The sequence below is a fragment of the Salvelinus namaycush genome, chromosome 28 (assembly GCF_016432855.1).
Source record: "Salvelinus namaycush isolate Seneca chromosome 28, SaNama_1.0, whole genome shotgun sequence".
Classification (NCBI taxonomy): domain Eukaryota; kingdom Metazoa; phylum Chordata; class Actinopteri; order Salmoniformes; family Salmonidae; genus Salvelinus; species Salvelinus namaycush.
The window spans coordinates 31,239,897-31,254,882 of record NC_052334.1 but is presented as its reverse complement, the minus strand read 5'-3'; the positions used below and the strand labels follow the sequence as shown (position 1 = coordinate 31,254,882).

Sequence of the window (14,986 nt, the reverse complement as noted above, 5' to 3'; positions counted from 1 at the left end):
CCATCCTGTTGCCGTACCTATATGTACATATCTACCTCAATTACCTCGTACCCCTGCACATCGACTCGGTACTGGTACCCCGTGTATCTAACCAAGTTATTCTTACTCATTGTGTATTTTTCTATAATTTTTTTCTCTCTGCTTTGTTGGGAAGGCCCCATAAGTAAGCAATTCATTGTTAGTCTACACCGGTTGCTTACGAAGCATGTAACAAATAACATTTGACTTAAAAAATATAAAGAAAGAAGTGACTGTGGACATTTCTATGATTAGGGATACACAGAAACAGGGTAGGAGTTATTAGTCAAGGTGAAGGGGTCAGCGAAGAGGAAAGCTTGTATTGAAAGCTGTATTGAAAGCTTGTATTACCACTGAGAAACCTGGATCGGATGGGAGGCAGTCCTTTCTTCTGACGCTCTTTCTCTCGCTCGAGGGCTTGTCTCTCGCTGGAGTAGGACCGCGACGACTTCCTCTTCCGCTCTCTGGAGCGTGACCGCGACCGCTTACGGTGTTTCCGTTTCCGAGAGCCTGACCGTGATCTGGACCGTCTCTTCCTGGGAGATCTAGAGTAGAGGGTTATTCTGAAGGTAATTGTGATGCCAGTAGTCGTGGTAAGATCAACATGGATGGTGGTGCTATAATCTGCGACTCTGCAAAGTGTCTCAGGCAGCCTTATGGACTGTTTCAATCAGATTGGGTCCCTCGACTCACCTTGATCGTGACCTAGACCGTGTTCTTGACCGCGTGTCGACCATCTTGGACTTCTTGTCCTCTGGTTCGAAGCGCTCTTCCTCCATCTCTGGCCCGTCATCCAGGTCCATGTCCTATAACACAGGCATCATTACAACAGAGCTCTATTTACAAAGACAACAATGGTCTACTTACAAAGACAACAGAACTCTAACAATTGCAGAGATTATTTATTTATCACACACACACACACACACACACACACACACACACACACACACACACACACACACACACACACACACACACACACACACACACACACACACACACACAAACGTTTGGACATACCTACTCATTCAAGAGTTTCTTTATTTTTACTATTTTCTATATTGTAGAATAATAGTGAAGACATCAAAACTATGAAATAACACATATAGAATCATGTAGTAACCAAAAAGTGTTCAAAAAACTTTGGGGCATGCCAAGAGTGTGCAAAGCTGTCACCAAGGCAAAGGATGGCTACTTTGGAGAATCTCAAATATAAAATATATTTTGATTTGTTTAACTCTTTATTGGTTACTACATGATTCCATGTGTTATTTCATAGTTTTGATGTCTTCACTATTATTCTACAATGTATAAAAATAGTAAAAATAAAGAAAAACCCTGGAATGAGTAGGTGTCCAAACTTTTGACTGGTACTATAAATATTGGTTCAGCCAAAGTCAGTGAGGGAAACAAGGACTTACCTGCTGCTGGTTGTCAATTGAGTCGTCCATCTTGTTTTGCTGCGCCGGGTGCTGTGATTGGCTGCTGCTCTGTTGGGGCATGGCCGTGTTCTCAGACCCAAATATTCCATCCTGCCCTTCCATGTTCATGGACTGGATGAAAGTCAAAAGGTTATACTGTCAAGAGGGTTTCAATACATGGATATGACAAGCAAACAATAAGTGACTCCATAAGTCTCTGGAGGTGATATGTAGGTACCTTCTGCTGGTGCTCCATGAGCTGCTTCTGGAAGTGCTCCAGGTTCTGCTGCTGCAGCTGCTCAGCCAGCTGGTGGAAGATGGAGTCAGACACCATGGGCCTGGAGGGAGACGGGGAAGACAGACAGGGGAGACGGGTCAATAGTTCAATTAACTACTGTTCCGTCACACAGGTAGAGGGCATTCAAAGTGCATACACACAACCGGTGACATATTCCACAACAGGGCTCTCCAACCCTGTCCCTGGAGAGCTACCGTCCTGTAGGTTTTCATGCCAACCCTAATCTAGAGCACCTGATTCTAATAATTAGTTGGTTGATAAGCTGAATCAGGTTAGTTACAACTGAGGTTGGATTGAAAACCTTCAGGAGGGTAGCTCTCCAGGAACAGGGTTTGAAAGCCCTGTTCCACAGGATCTTAGATGTTTTAGGTTGATGTTCACGCTTACATCTGGGATGATTGGGCGTCCTTTTTGGGGTCTTCAGAGCGTTCTGAATCGTTCCCAAAGTCAAAATGGCCCAACATTTTCTGCAACAAATGGAGAAAGACAATTATTAAAATACAGATCTGAGAGTCACGTAGTTATCACACAAAACATTCAAAAGTTAACAACCAAACATACTTCCATTCCATGTATGTGGCCTTGATCTCTCACCTTGTTGAAGGAGGAGATCCTCTGCTCCAGGGGGTTGAGCTGCATGGGGTTGGCCGTGGCGGCTGCAGTGAGCTGGGCCGTCAGAGCCTGCAGCTGGACCACCAGTCCGGCATCCAACGCCTGAAGCAGAGATGGCTGGGGCTTCTGCTGCTGCATTTGCAGGCTCTGCACCAGCTGCTGGAGCTGTTACACAGATACACAAACAGATAGACAGGGTTAGAGTAGGAGACTTTGCAGGGCTCCATCTGGTCATTTTTCAAAGGAACGGTCAGAAGTTCAAGATCAAAAGTGTTTGTGTTCACTATCATTGGTCTCCATTACAAAGACTCAAGTCGAAACAAAAAAAAAGGGATACTGGGAGATTCTGGCAATTGAGTAGTTACTGTACCTCGATACTTCATGTTATTGCGCTAACGCTAGTTAGTTTTATGAGCCAATATTATCTCCAACTTCATTCATAATGCACTCAGAGTTCATCTGACTCTGGGTAAAAAAAACTTAATTACCAGAATCTTGCAGTATCCCTTTAAAACATGACAACAATCTGAAGAGGCAGTGTCTGTCTCTGAGCTTCAAATTAGATATTGAATTGACAGGCTGAGGATCAGGGAGATGCTGTGCAGACTGACCTGTTGGCCGTGTGGACTCTGCAGGATCTGGGCCACAGCAGCTACAGTGTCTGTGTTGGAGAACTGCGACGCCCAGTCAGGCAGACTGGATACGATGTTGGCTGGGGTGGCCGGTGTCGCTGGGGTACCTAGACACAAACACAGAACATCAATCATGAGAAATCAATAACAATAAAACAAACATCTACATTTGAAGCTGATTAAAAGAGCCATACCTAATCACAAGGCAGCCTCTGAGTATTTTGTGTCAGTTCAGGAGAGAGGACTATTTCGCCACCAGGTGTCAGTATAGAGCTATATGTCTTATGGATGTGTTGTGTGACTGACCAGGCGTGTTGACTGCAGCATCCCGGCTGGTCATGACTGGGGTGACACTGGGAGGGGGCAGTCCTGCAGCCATGTCCAGCAACGGCTGGATGATGTCACTCTTGAAGACGGCGTTCTTCTGCCAGAGGTTGAGGACCCTGACAATCTTACTCTGGAACACAACGGACGAAAGAATAAGCTCCTAGACAAGATCTGACTGACACAACCAATTAAAACTAGACCCCTGCAGCGAATGAGTCTGTCTAAAAGTTGATGCTGTATACAAATTTAGAGTATGAAAATAACATATTCATTGATAATATGGTTTTTCAAACAATCCTACAGACCAGATCTATCACTAACAATACAGAGGACATGTGTAGTCAGAGGTAGAAGAGGAGGTGAAAGCTAGAACAGTGTTTCTGAATAGAGACACCAGAGAGCTGTCTTTGTTCCCACTGTGACCCACCTTGTCATCTGAGGGGCAGCGGTAGAGATGTTGGAAGGTTCCGATGATGTTTTTGCTGAAGCGCGGGGCAAACACATCCTTGTCCTGGCCAAACTGGTGCCGTGACTGCCGCACGATGGAGTCCATGACATACAGGCCTGGGACCTTATACTCTGGCTTGCACTGTCAACACAACAAGGCTGTTTAGCGTCTGTGGGGTGAACGGCCTATGATTGGCAAGTATCCCATTCATATGGGTAGCACATATTTGTGTTCTATTTTACTCTGTTTGGGACTGGTAAAACTAAAAGAAGAGAAACTCACTTTCTGAACAAATTTTTCCACGCCCTGGACAACATGTTTGTAGTACTGAAAGAGAAGGAGGAAAAAAAGAAAAGACGCCTTGTGATACCCCACCAAAACATCAACTACAGCATACCTGGAGACAAAGACCTGAAACTGGTAAAAGACAGTGGTTACAGCATTACCAACAGCAGTATCTGTGAAACCAAGAGCAATTACATTATGCCAAGTGACACACTATTCGCATAATATTGCAGCAGTGCAATTGGTAGGGGCTGGTGAGTTTTACACGGGAGGGAGAGTGAAAGAGAGTAGCCATACAGACTCACGGTATTTAGACAAACTTGTAGATTCCATTTGTTATGTAGGCTACCTGCCCAGGTAGCCTAGTAGTTAGAGCGTAGGACTAGTAAATGAAAGATTGCAAGATCGAATCCCCGAGCTGACAAGGTAAAAATCTGTCGTTCTGCCCCTGAACAAGGCAGTTAACCCACTGTTCCTAGGCCGTCATAGAAAATAAGAATTTGTTCTTAACTGACCTGCCTAGTTAGATTTAAACAAAAAAATGTACCTTTATTTATCTGGTAGTGCATCCATCAAATTGATGTAAAGAAGCTAGCTATGTTAGCCAGCTAGCTGGCTAGATACCTAGGCTAAAGGTAATGGAGGCTATTTTGCTGATCTTCCTGTCCTCGGCTTCCCATCCTTGTAGTTGTAGCCAACTCCTCATCTAACTAATTCCGTAAATTGTAATTGACAAGATATCTCCAACGTTGGAGCCACTGACTAGACAGTGACACTTTTATTGGCCGACAACAACAAGAAATGTGTGAAACCCATGTAGGCTACTACGGTATGTATTTTTACAGGGCTCACATCATAAAATCCACAATCAAAAGTTAGCTGTTTCACTGAATTAAGAATTTCAAATGTCATGGTATATCCCATTGTTTTACGTACGTTAACGTGTCAATTCCACCTGCATTGATGGGTTGAGGGACGAGCGTCACGGAGTGACACCATCTGACGTGAGACAATGGGTATTGCCTTGTGTGTAGCAATGTCACATAGATCACTTAATTTAGAAAAAGCCTTTTCATTGTTAAAATACACCTATGATTTGTCTTTCTTCAAAAATGAATAACAGCCCCCATCCCTTAATAACAAGCAAGGATCCACATTAGGGCTGCATTAGTTGATTAACATTTGAGTAACAAATTACAGTACATGACCAAAAGTATGTGGACACATGCTCGTCAAACATCTTATTCCAAAATCAAGGGAATTAATATGGAGTTGTTCCCCCCTTTGCTGCTGTAACAGCCTCCCCTCTTCTGGGAAGGCTTTCCACTAGATGTTGGAACATTGCTGAAGGGACTTGTTTCCATTCAGCCACAAGAGCATTAGTGAGGCCTGGCTTGCATTCGGCATTCCAATTCATCCCAAGGGTGTTCGATGGGGTTGAGGTCAGGGCTCTGTGCAGGCCAGTCAAGTTCTTCCACACCGATCGACAAACCATTTCTATATGGACCTCGCTTTGTGCATGGGGGCATTGTCATGCTGAAACAGGAAAGGGCCTTCCCCAAACTGTTGCCACAAAGTTGGAAGCACAGAATCGTCTAGAATGTCATTGTATGATGTAGCGTTAAGATTTCACTTCAATGGATCTAAGGGGCCTAGCCTGAACCATGAAGAACAGCCCCAGACCATTATTCCTCCTCCACAAAACGTTACAGTTGGCGCTGTGTGTTCGGCAGGTAGCGTTCTCCTGGCATCCTGACTTGTGTGCGGCTGCTCGGCCATGGAAACCCATTCCACGAAGCTCCCAACAAACAGTTATTGCGCTGACGTTGCTTCCAGAGGCAGTTTGGAACTCAGTACTGAGTGTTGCAACCAAGGACAGACGACTTTTACGCGGTACACGCTTTAGCACTTGTTGGTCCCGTTCTGTGAGCTTGTGTGGCCTACCACTTCGCGGCTGAGCTGTTGTTGGAAAGGTGGCATCCTATGACGGTGCCACGTTGAAAGTCACTGAGCTCTTCAGTAAGGCCATTCTACTGCCAATCTTTGTCTATGGCGATTGCATGGCTGTGTCCTCAATTGTATACACCCGTCAGCAACGGGTGTGGCTGAAATAGTCTAATCCACTAATTTGAAGGGATGTCCACATACTTTTGATTATATCGTGTATTTTGGAAAATACTGTGAAAATCTTGGGATACAAAAACAATTAATTGGGAATTAAATTGATTTCATGTTTTCCTTTCAAAACGACGGTATAGGCTAAATAGTCATGATGTCTCAGTCTAGCTAGGCCTATTTCTCACGCCTTGAAGGGGAAAACACGAGAGGACCAAATACCTGATTCACAATAGGAGAAAATCAAGTTGACCAATGAAAAACAGAAGTTATACATTGGCATTGACCCAATGCAATATGCACTGTTGAAAGTAAGGTCATTTCTTTGCATTCAAGCCATGTTCTCAGCTGCCTGCCACCATATTAAAGAGTAATTGATTCCTTTGATTAATTGGTGCTGTAGTGTTTAGGCTACACGCTGGTAAGGAGGGGAGGAGAGGTGGGGACTGCAAAGACCTTTGGGGTGACTAAAGTATATGCGGAGAGGTAGGCTATGCTGTCTTAGACATAGTGCAGCCTGGGTTATTGAAGACTCCACAGACAGTGTAGTCTGGAGGATTGTGCAGAATCATTTCACAAGGCTTATAACACCACAACGAGAGAGAAAGAGGCAGAAGAAGAATGAAGGAGTGAATGGGAACATCACCAAATAGAGGAATTGCACACCGTCATGTGTTTGAATGAGTGAATCATTCAATTTCTTTGCCTCATCCATAGTTAATAGATACTTGCCAACTCATGATACACTACACCTGTCCCATTACAGCTAGTGGTGTAGGTTTACTACAGTGCTGCTGGGATAAAAATATTAAGGAAAGCAAAAAAACATTAATTGGCTTCAGCGCTCAACTACTGCGCTTCTGGCCAATAGGTGTAATAGTGTTCATCAGTGAATGCCCCGTGCGGTGAAGCCAAAGGCACATTCCCATATTGGGGATGTAAATAAATAAAAATAGGCTATATATTTCTGATCTAATCATGATTCCCAGCCCATGCATCCCTTCTACTCTCTTTACACACACAGTCACATGTTCACCCATCTTATTACACACTCAAATCTACAGTGCAACATTTACTTAATAATTGAAAGCTCTCAATAGATTGTGTGAAAGGTAAAACAAGTGATTCATACATACAAGGCAAGCACATCAAGCAAAAGTGGACCACAGGGACAAATGGGATAAGTGGTGCCATGCAACACTAGCAAAACTACTAGCAGATGGCGCTAAAGGCACTTTATTTCTCCAGATTACAGAACAAAGTATTTCTACAGGTTGCCTATACTTTGAAAAACATGCATTACAGTGCGGGGCACTTTGGACACGCGAAGGAGCTATAAAAAGTGCCAAGGAAATATTACTTCGATACCTTGTCCTGCATATTTTTCTTAGCGCTAGTAGTGGGTCTATATTTTGCACTGTGACATCATCTCCAAGGCCGTGACAGCAAATACATATTTCAGTCATCTGCACACATTCTGCAAGCAAGTTCACATTCATTCTCAGGGTCAAGTCAGAGCTGCTAGACATCATATGAGACTAGTTAATATTACTAATATTTGTTTTTTTGTTTTCACTTGCAAACAGAAATGGAGGCACACATTTTAAAAAGTTATGGAATATCATGGAAGAAAAATATGTCTCACCGAAGCAAATACATTAAACGCATAATACTACTGAGTGAAACTCCCAACATAGTAGCCATGTAGAATAGCCAGGCTACATTGAGGGAGGGTTTTGAATGGGGCAAAACGCAAGCATTGAAAACTTGAGACATAAAGCATCTGTGAGCAGTGTCTAACAATAGGATTAAGGAATGTTTCAACCTATTAGTTGCCCGAGTTTTTAAACTACAATCTCTATAGGCCATTCAAAAAAAAAAATGTAAATGACTAAACCAATGAAGCCGATAACATGTGGGCTAAATGAGCTCATAGCTCTGTATGAAACTGGTTCAGTATCAGTGAGCCAAAAAGACAGATAGCTCCAATCATCCTAGCAACACAACACAGTCAGAAAGCCATGATGAGTTGTACGTACATTCTTCAAAACATAGCCACATTTGCACAGAATGGGTTTTGTCCAGTTTAAGTCCTAATGATTTCTAAAGTGTGTGAAAATAGTAGGTCTACATTTCTTATAGTCAATCCTGCCAATGTTGTTTGTACCTGGGTTTCTAAACTTGTAATGCAAGGCAGCACAGCCAGAGTTGTTTTTCCCTACCCAAGTTGTTTTTCAGTCAAGTATTGTAGCACAAACTGCACACTATGTGGGGCAACAGAACTGCCATATAATTTAGGCTAGGTTTACTTACCCTATCATCATCATGTTCTGGGAATAAATCACATTCTCAAATGGCTGAACCAACTTCAAATTTACGCAACTCAAATGTTTAAAAAACATCTCACACGGACATCAATGCATGGTTTAGGCCCGACTTCTCAGTGCATAAATTAGGCTTGATTTTTGGGGGATTTTAAATGGACATACCCTATTATCCATAAGAACACAAAGAAAAAAAGGCATTATGGAAACTTCGATACAAGTTGCAGGTAGAGAAGCAATAACCAGAAAACGTACTCACGCAAACACACAACTTTGGAGTGAATAATGAGATGAGTCTATTTGCAATTGGAAAAGCTAGGCCTCATCTTTACATTACGTTGGAAATCTGGACCGAAAACCTGAGCAAACTGGGTTACATTTAAAAATGGTTACCCCTTTAAAATTCCCCCACAATATCTGTACTGAAATGGGCCAATTAGGCTACAGTCACAAACAGTGGACAAAAGGAAAATGGTGCTGGGAGTGACTGAGAACATACTCTTTCAACAAATGTGTTGAATATGTCTACAATGACTGACAGTGAATGTGTAGACATGCCCAGGCATGTAATTCAATGTTAGCAAAGTTGTAAATAAAACACAATATCAATAAAACTGAACAGGGGCTCGTTTGATTGATGCATTGGTAGGCCATATCGATATCAGTCAACTCTGAATGGGTTATTGTTGCTCATGTATTTGTTCAGTGCCATGTTGGGTGCAAAGAAACCTCTGTGGCAACTAGGCCTACAGTCCAGTAAAAACATTGATTAAAACGTTATGGTCATGGAATAGGCTATTTGGTGCAACATCATAGCACTCAAGACACAGTTTGCCACTCTCTGTCGGCCGGTAAATGATTCCCCCCCCCCCAGGCTAGAATAAGACTGGGATAGGGAGAGAGATCGTGTGTCAAATGTCAAGATGACATTCAGACTGCAATCTTGGTACACATTCATTTTCAAAGACATGAGCAACACAAAGTTGAAAATATACCCTTAAATCCAGGTATACAACAACATAGGTCTAGGACTATAATCCTTTAAGCAGGGCTCAAACAGATATTGTCAAGTCAAATTCAAGGACTTTCAGGAACTATTTCAAGCGCTTAATTGTAATTTTCAAGGACCTCAACCTTATACAATTGTATAATTTATATAAATGTACATACAGTGCAGTCGGAAAGTATTCAGACCCCTTGACCTTTTCCACATTTTGTTACGTTCCAGCCTTGTTCAAAAATGTATAAAAATTCTCAATCTACACACAATACCTCATGACAAAGCAAAAACAGGTTTTTAGAAACTTTAGCAAATGTATTAAAAATAAACTGAAATATCACATTTACATACAGTTGAAGTCAGAAGTTTACATTTACTTAGGTTGGAGTCACTAAAACTCATTTTTCAACCACTCCACAAATTTCTTGTTAACAAACTATCGTTTTGGCAAGTCGGTTAGGAGATCTACTTTGTGCATGACACAAGTCGTTTTCCCAACAATTGTTTACAGACAGATTATTTCACTGTATCACAATTCCAGTGGGTCAGAAGTTTACATACACTAAGTTGACTGTGCCTTTGAACAGCTTTTAAAATTCCAGAAAATGATGTCATGGCTTTACAAGCTTCTGATAGGCTAATTGACATCATTTGAGTCAATTGGAGGTGTATCTGTGGATGTATTTCAAGACCTACCTTCAACCTCAGTGCCTCTTTCCTTGACATTATATGGAAAATCAAAAGAAATCAGCCAAGACTTCAGAAAAGAAATTGTAGACATCCACGAGTCTGGTTCATCCTTGGGAGCAATTTCCAAATGCTGGAAGGTACCTCGTTCATCTGTACAAACAATAGTACGCAAGTATAAACACCATGGGACCACGCAGCCGTCACACCGCTCAGGAAGGAGACGCATTCCGTATCCTAGAGATCAACGTACTTTGGTGTGAAAAGTGCAAATAAATCCCAGAACAGCAAAGGACATAGTGAAGATGCTGGAAGAAACAGGTACAAAAGTATCTATATCCACAGTAAAACGAGTCCTATATCGACATAACTGATGTCCTCTGGTCTGATGAAACAAAAAGAGAACTGTTTGGCCATAATGACCATCGTTATGTTTAGAGGAAAAAGGGGGAGGCTTGCAAGCCGAAGAACATCATCCCAACCGTGACGCAAGGGTTGGCAGCATCATGTTGTGGGGGTGCTTTGCTGCAGGAGGGACTGGTGCACTTCACAAAATAGATGGCATCATGAGGTAGGAAAATTATGTGGATATATTGAAGCAACATCTCTAGACATCAGTCGGGAAGTTAAAGCTTGGTCGCAAATGGGTCTTCCAAATGGACAATGACCCCAAGCATTCTTCCAAAGTTGTGGCAAAATGGCTTAAGGACAACAAAGTCAAGGTATTGGAGTGGCCATCACAAAGCCCTGACCCCAATCCTATAGAAAATCTGTGGGCAGAACAAAAACCGTGTCGAGCAAGGAGGCCTACAAACCTGACTCAGTTACTCCAGCACTGTCAGGAGGAATGGGCCAAAATTCATCCAACTTATTGTGGGAAGCTTGTGGAAGGCTTCCCGAAACGTTTGACCCAAGTTAAACAATTCAAAGGCAATGCTACCAAATATTAATTGAGTGTATGTAAACTTCTGACCTACTGGGAATGTTATGAAAGAAATAAAAGCTGAAATAAATCACTCTACTATTATTCTGACATTTCACATTCTTAAAATAAAGTGGTGATCCTAACTGACCTCAGACAGGGGATTTTTACGAGGCTTAAATGTCAGGAATTGTATTTGGCTAAGGTGTATGTAAACTTTAAACTTCAACTGTAAGTATTCAGACCCTTCACTCAATACTTAGTTAAAGCACCTTTGTCAGCGATTACAGCCTCGAGTCTTCTTGGGTATGATGCTACAAGCTTGGCACACCTGTATTTGGGGAGTTTCTCCCATTCTTCTCTGTAGATCCTCTCAGGCTCTGTCAAGTTGTGAGTGTTGCTGCACAGCTATTTTCAGGTCTCTCCAGAGATATTCGATTGGGTTCAAGTTGAGCCACTCAAGGACAATTCAGAGTCCTGAAGCCACTCCTGTGTTGTCTTGGCTGTGTGCTTAGGGACGTTGTCCTGTTGGAAGGTGAATCTCCGCCGCAGTCTGAGGTCCTGAGTGCTCCTGGAGCAGGCTTTCATCAAGGATCTCTCTGTACTTTGATCTGTCCATCTTTCCCTTGATCCTGACTAGTCTCCCAGTCCCTGTGGCCGAAAAACATCCCCACAGCATGATGCTGCCACCACGCTTCACCGTAGGGTTGGTGCCAGATTTCCTCCAGTCGTGACGCTTGGCATTCAGGTAAAATAATTCAATCTTGGTTTCATCATACCAGAGAATCTCTTTTCTCATGGTCTGAAAGTCTTTAGGTACCTTTCTGCAAACTCCAGAGCTCTGTCAGAGTGACCATCTGGTTCTTGGTCACCTCCCTGACCAATGCCCTTCTCCCCTGATTGCGTAGTTTAGCCGGGTGGCCAGCTCTCGGAAACGTCTTGGTGGTTTCAAACTTCTTCCATTTAAGAATGATGAGGCCACAGTGTTCTTGGGGGCCTTCAATGCTACAGACATTTTTTGGTACCCTTCCCCAGATCTGTGCCTCGACACAATCCTGTCTTGGAGCTCTACGGACAATTCCTTTGACTTAAAGGCTTGGTTTTTGCTCTGACATGCACTGTCAACTGTGGGACCTTATATAGACAGGTGTGTGCCTTTCCAAATCATGTCCAATCAATTGAATTTACCACAGGTGGACTCCAATCAAGTTGTAGAAACATCTCAAGGATGATCAATCGAAACAGGATGCACCGGAGCTCAATTTCGAGTCTCATAGTAAAGGGTCTGAATACTTACGTAAATAAGGCATCAGATTTTTTATGTTTAATACATTTGCTAACATTTCTAAAAACCTGTTTTCGCTTTGTCATTATGTGTTATTGTTTGTAGATTACTGAGGATTTTTTTATCCATTTTAGAATAAGGCTGTAACGTAATTTTTTGGGGGAAACGGTGTCTGAATACTTTCTGAAGGCACTGTACAGGGCCTAATATAGAACACCCTGCCCCACAAAAGCATGCAAAAAGTGAAGAGAAAAAAGTAGGCCATTACCACTAAGAATAATGCATGTTTTAGGCCTTGCCAATGCATTGATATTCAAATTATTATTACATACTAAAATATGTGAGAATAATGTGAGCATCGCGTGACTAAATAAATTGGATGCATACACGGCGATTTTTCTGTTGCATTAATCTCACTATTTGAATCTCACCATTGCTGTTTTTAAAATGATTAAGTGACCAAAAACTAGGTTCCTTTTTTAATGGAAGGTTTTGTATGGAAAGCCAAGTTGAAGCCATCAGATGTTGTCGTCCTCATAATGCCCCCAACAGTAGCTTCAACAGTAGCTGCAAATTCAAGTAGGCTACTTCAAGCCAGTTGTATTGTTTAAAATTGTAGGTGGACCATGGAAAACAAAATGTATTTGTCATGTTATTTCATTACCAGATAATACTGTTAATAAGCCCACTAGGCTATGTAATTTGTGGTCATTATATCTAGAATAATTAATAGGAAGAGTATTGGGTGTTGCACAATAATCTATCCTACACAATTGTGCTCAGAAGACTGTGTCCAATCGAGGTACAAAAACATATGAAAACATGAACACATTACCTTGATGCATTCTCTGTTAAATCTAACGAGACCCTGCTGGAAATCATGCAGACAAAAGATGATCAACATCAATTCGCTAGGGATATTAGATCCAACGTGGATCCAGGAACACCGGTGTAACGAATAAGACACATTCCTTAGCGAACACCTTTTTTCCAGCACTTGGGCTGTTGTTGCATCGCATGCGCTATCACAACAGCTGTTCGTCATTGGACTATCAATCGAAAGATTCCTTCCTGGATCAGATGATGATGTGTGAAAATATCACAGCGTAACCATTCAGCTGGACACTAAATGCGCATGCACCAAATATTATGCAAAATTATTGAAGAACCACATTAAGGTATCAAGAACCACATCAAGGTAAGGTGACACTTTCGGTTAGACACATTTGATTTTACAATCACATTTATTATTTTGGATTTCTGTGCCCATGAAAACTGTTTTCACCCCGTAACATAAGGAGACACTAAATATTACATTGTTACACCGCATTTTTCTGAGATCTCTATACAAAAAAAAAAATACAAAAAAAAATTGTCCCAACAGCTAGATCCAGGATTCTTACAGGATTGAAGTTCAATGTCTAATTTAACCGATTAATGCTAATGCTTAATATATGAGATAACGACAACTTGCAAGGACCGAAAAGTAATGTTTTAAGCGGACACATAGCGTCAAACGAACACGTAAGCACATTTCGATGCACTGGAAATAACTTAAAAAAATAACCGAGCCTACACTTTATGGAAACGTTTACATTCAGACAAGGCAGATAGTCAAGCCAGAGGTATTGGGACACAGCATGAGGTTTTGCAGCGGTCATGTGAGGTCTACTGGGGTATGGATGGGGGAAAAAATCAGCCATTTGCTCCCATTCAAATTAGTCCAGGTTACCTTGTTCATTCTCTTAAACTAAATACCATGAATGTTTTCTCATTAAGTAGTAATGTGGTTTGAAATGTCAAGATTCAACATAATTTGGCTGATATCGTTATCAACAAACTGCATACCTCGTAGACAAGAGGAGGGGGTAGAGAGGATAAGGGTGCTTAATGAGGTCTGTGGGGATAGAGTCCAGCTGGGCTCCCCTGAACCCCACTCCTTCCCTTGACAGAGAGGCATGTACTACCCGCTCACAAGCACAGACACAGATTAAAAAGACAAACACGCACGCCGTAGCCCTCGCTAAGTAGGGCTGTCTCCAAGCAACAGGCCTGTAATAGTGTCTTGACTGCAGTGCCAGTGTGTGAAGGGAGGCCCCCCCCCATACATTATGTACTACTCTGTGTGGTGAAAGGTCAGTCTGCTTTTAGTGAGTACATGCCTTATGCTAGCAGTAATCACTGTTTGGTTCCTGTATATTTAGAACGGGTTAGGAAGGAGCAGTGGGATGGAGTATAGACTACTACAGCATATTGTACGTTATTAAAGCTCCCCTCAGACCTCTTATTGAGGTTTCGTGTTCAAGAATTGAGATGCATTACAGTAGCTATACCAGATATAATAGGGCACTGAAGACGCTTAATAATCACCTCACTCTACACTCTATTTAGCTGCAATTGGTAAGCAGTGAATTTCATACTCAAAATGCTGCTCGCTTCAAGGATGTGTGTGTGTGTGTGTGTGCGCGCGTGTGTATACGTGCTAGAGAGCAAATGTATCATTCATTTGATAAGAGTGAATGAACACTGGCTAAATCATGAATGATCCCTTTCATTGTGACATGAGAACTGGCTGATCAAGGAGCGACTCAAGCTCAAACTGTAACAAT

The 14,986-nt window shown here is 42.1% G+C and overlaps 1 protein-coding gene across 2 annotated transcripts in view; it reads right to left on the bottom strand.

The window, feature by feature from the left end:
• LOC120023139 (SR-related and CTD-associated factor 8-like) overlaps positions 1-14,986 on the bottom strand; it is a 36,187-nt gene that overhangs the window by 7,313 nt on the left and 13,888 nt on the right. The window contains exons 3-12 of one of the 2 annotated variants that reach the window (XM_038967132.1): positions 4,042-4,086; positions 3,739-3,900; positions 3,291-3,441; positions 2,964-3,091; positions 2,335-2,517; positions 2,128-2,207; positions 1,681-1,780; positions 1,443-1,574; positions 712-824; positions 370-563 (exon numbers count right to left, since the gene is read on the bottom strand). In XM_038967132.1, coding sequence (XP_038823060.1) covers positions 370-563; positions 712-824; positions 1,443-1,574; positions 1,681-1,780; positions 2,128-2,207; positions 2,335-2,517; positions 2,964-3,091; positions 3,291-3,441; positions 3,739-3,900; positions 4,042-4,086 — 1,288 coding nt within the window. The remainder of the gene's footprint in view (positions 1-369; positions 564-711; positions 825-1,442; positions 1,575-1,680; positions 1,781-2,127; positions 2,208-2,334; positions 2,518-2,963; positions 3,092-3,290; positions 3,442-3,738; positions 3,901-4,041; positions 4,087-14,986) is intronic. The other variant, XM_038967133.1, reaches the window with a different exon arrangement.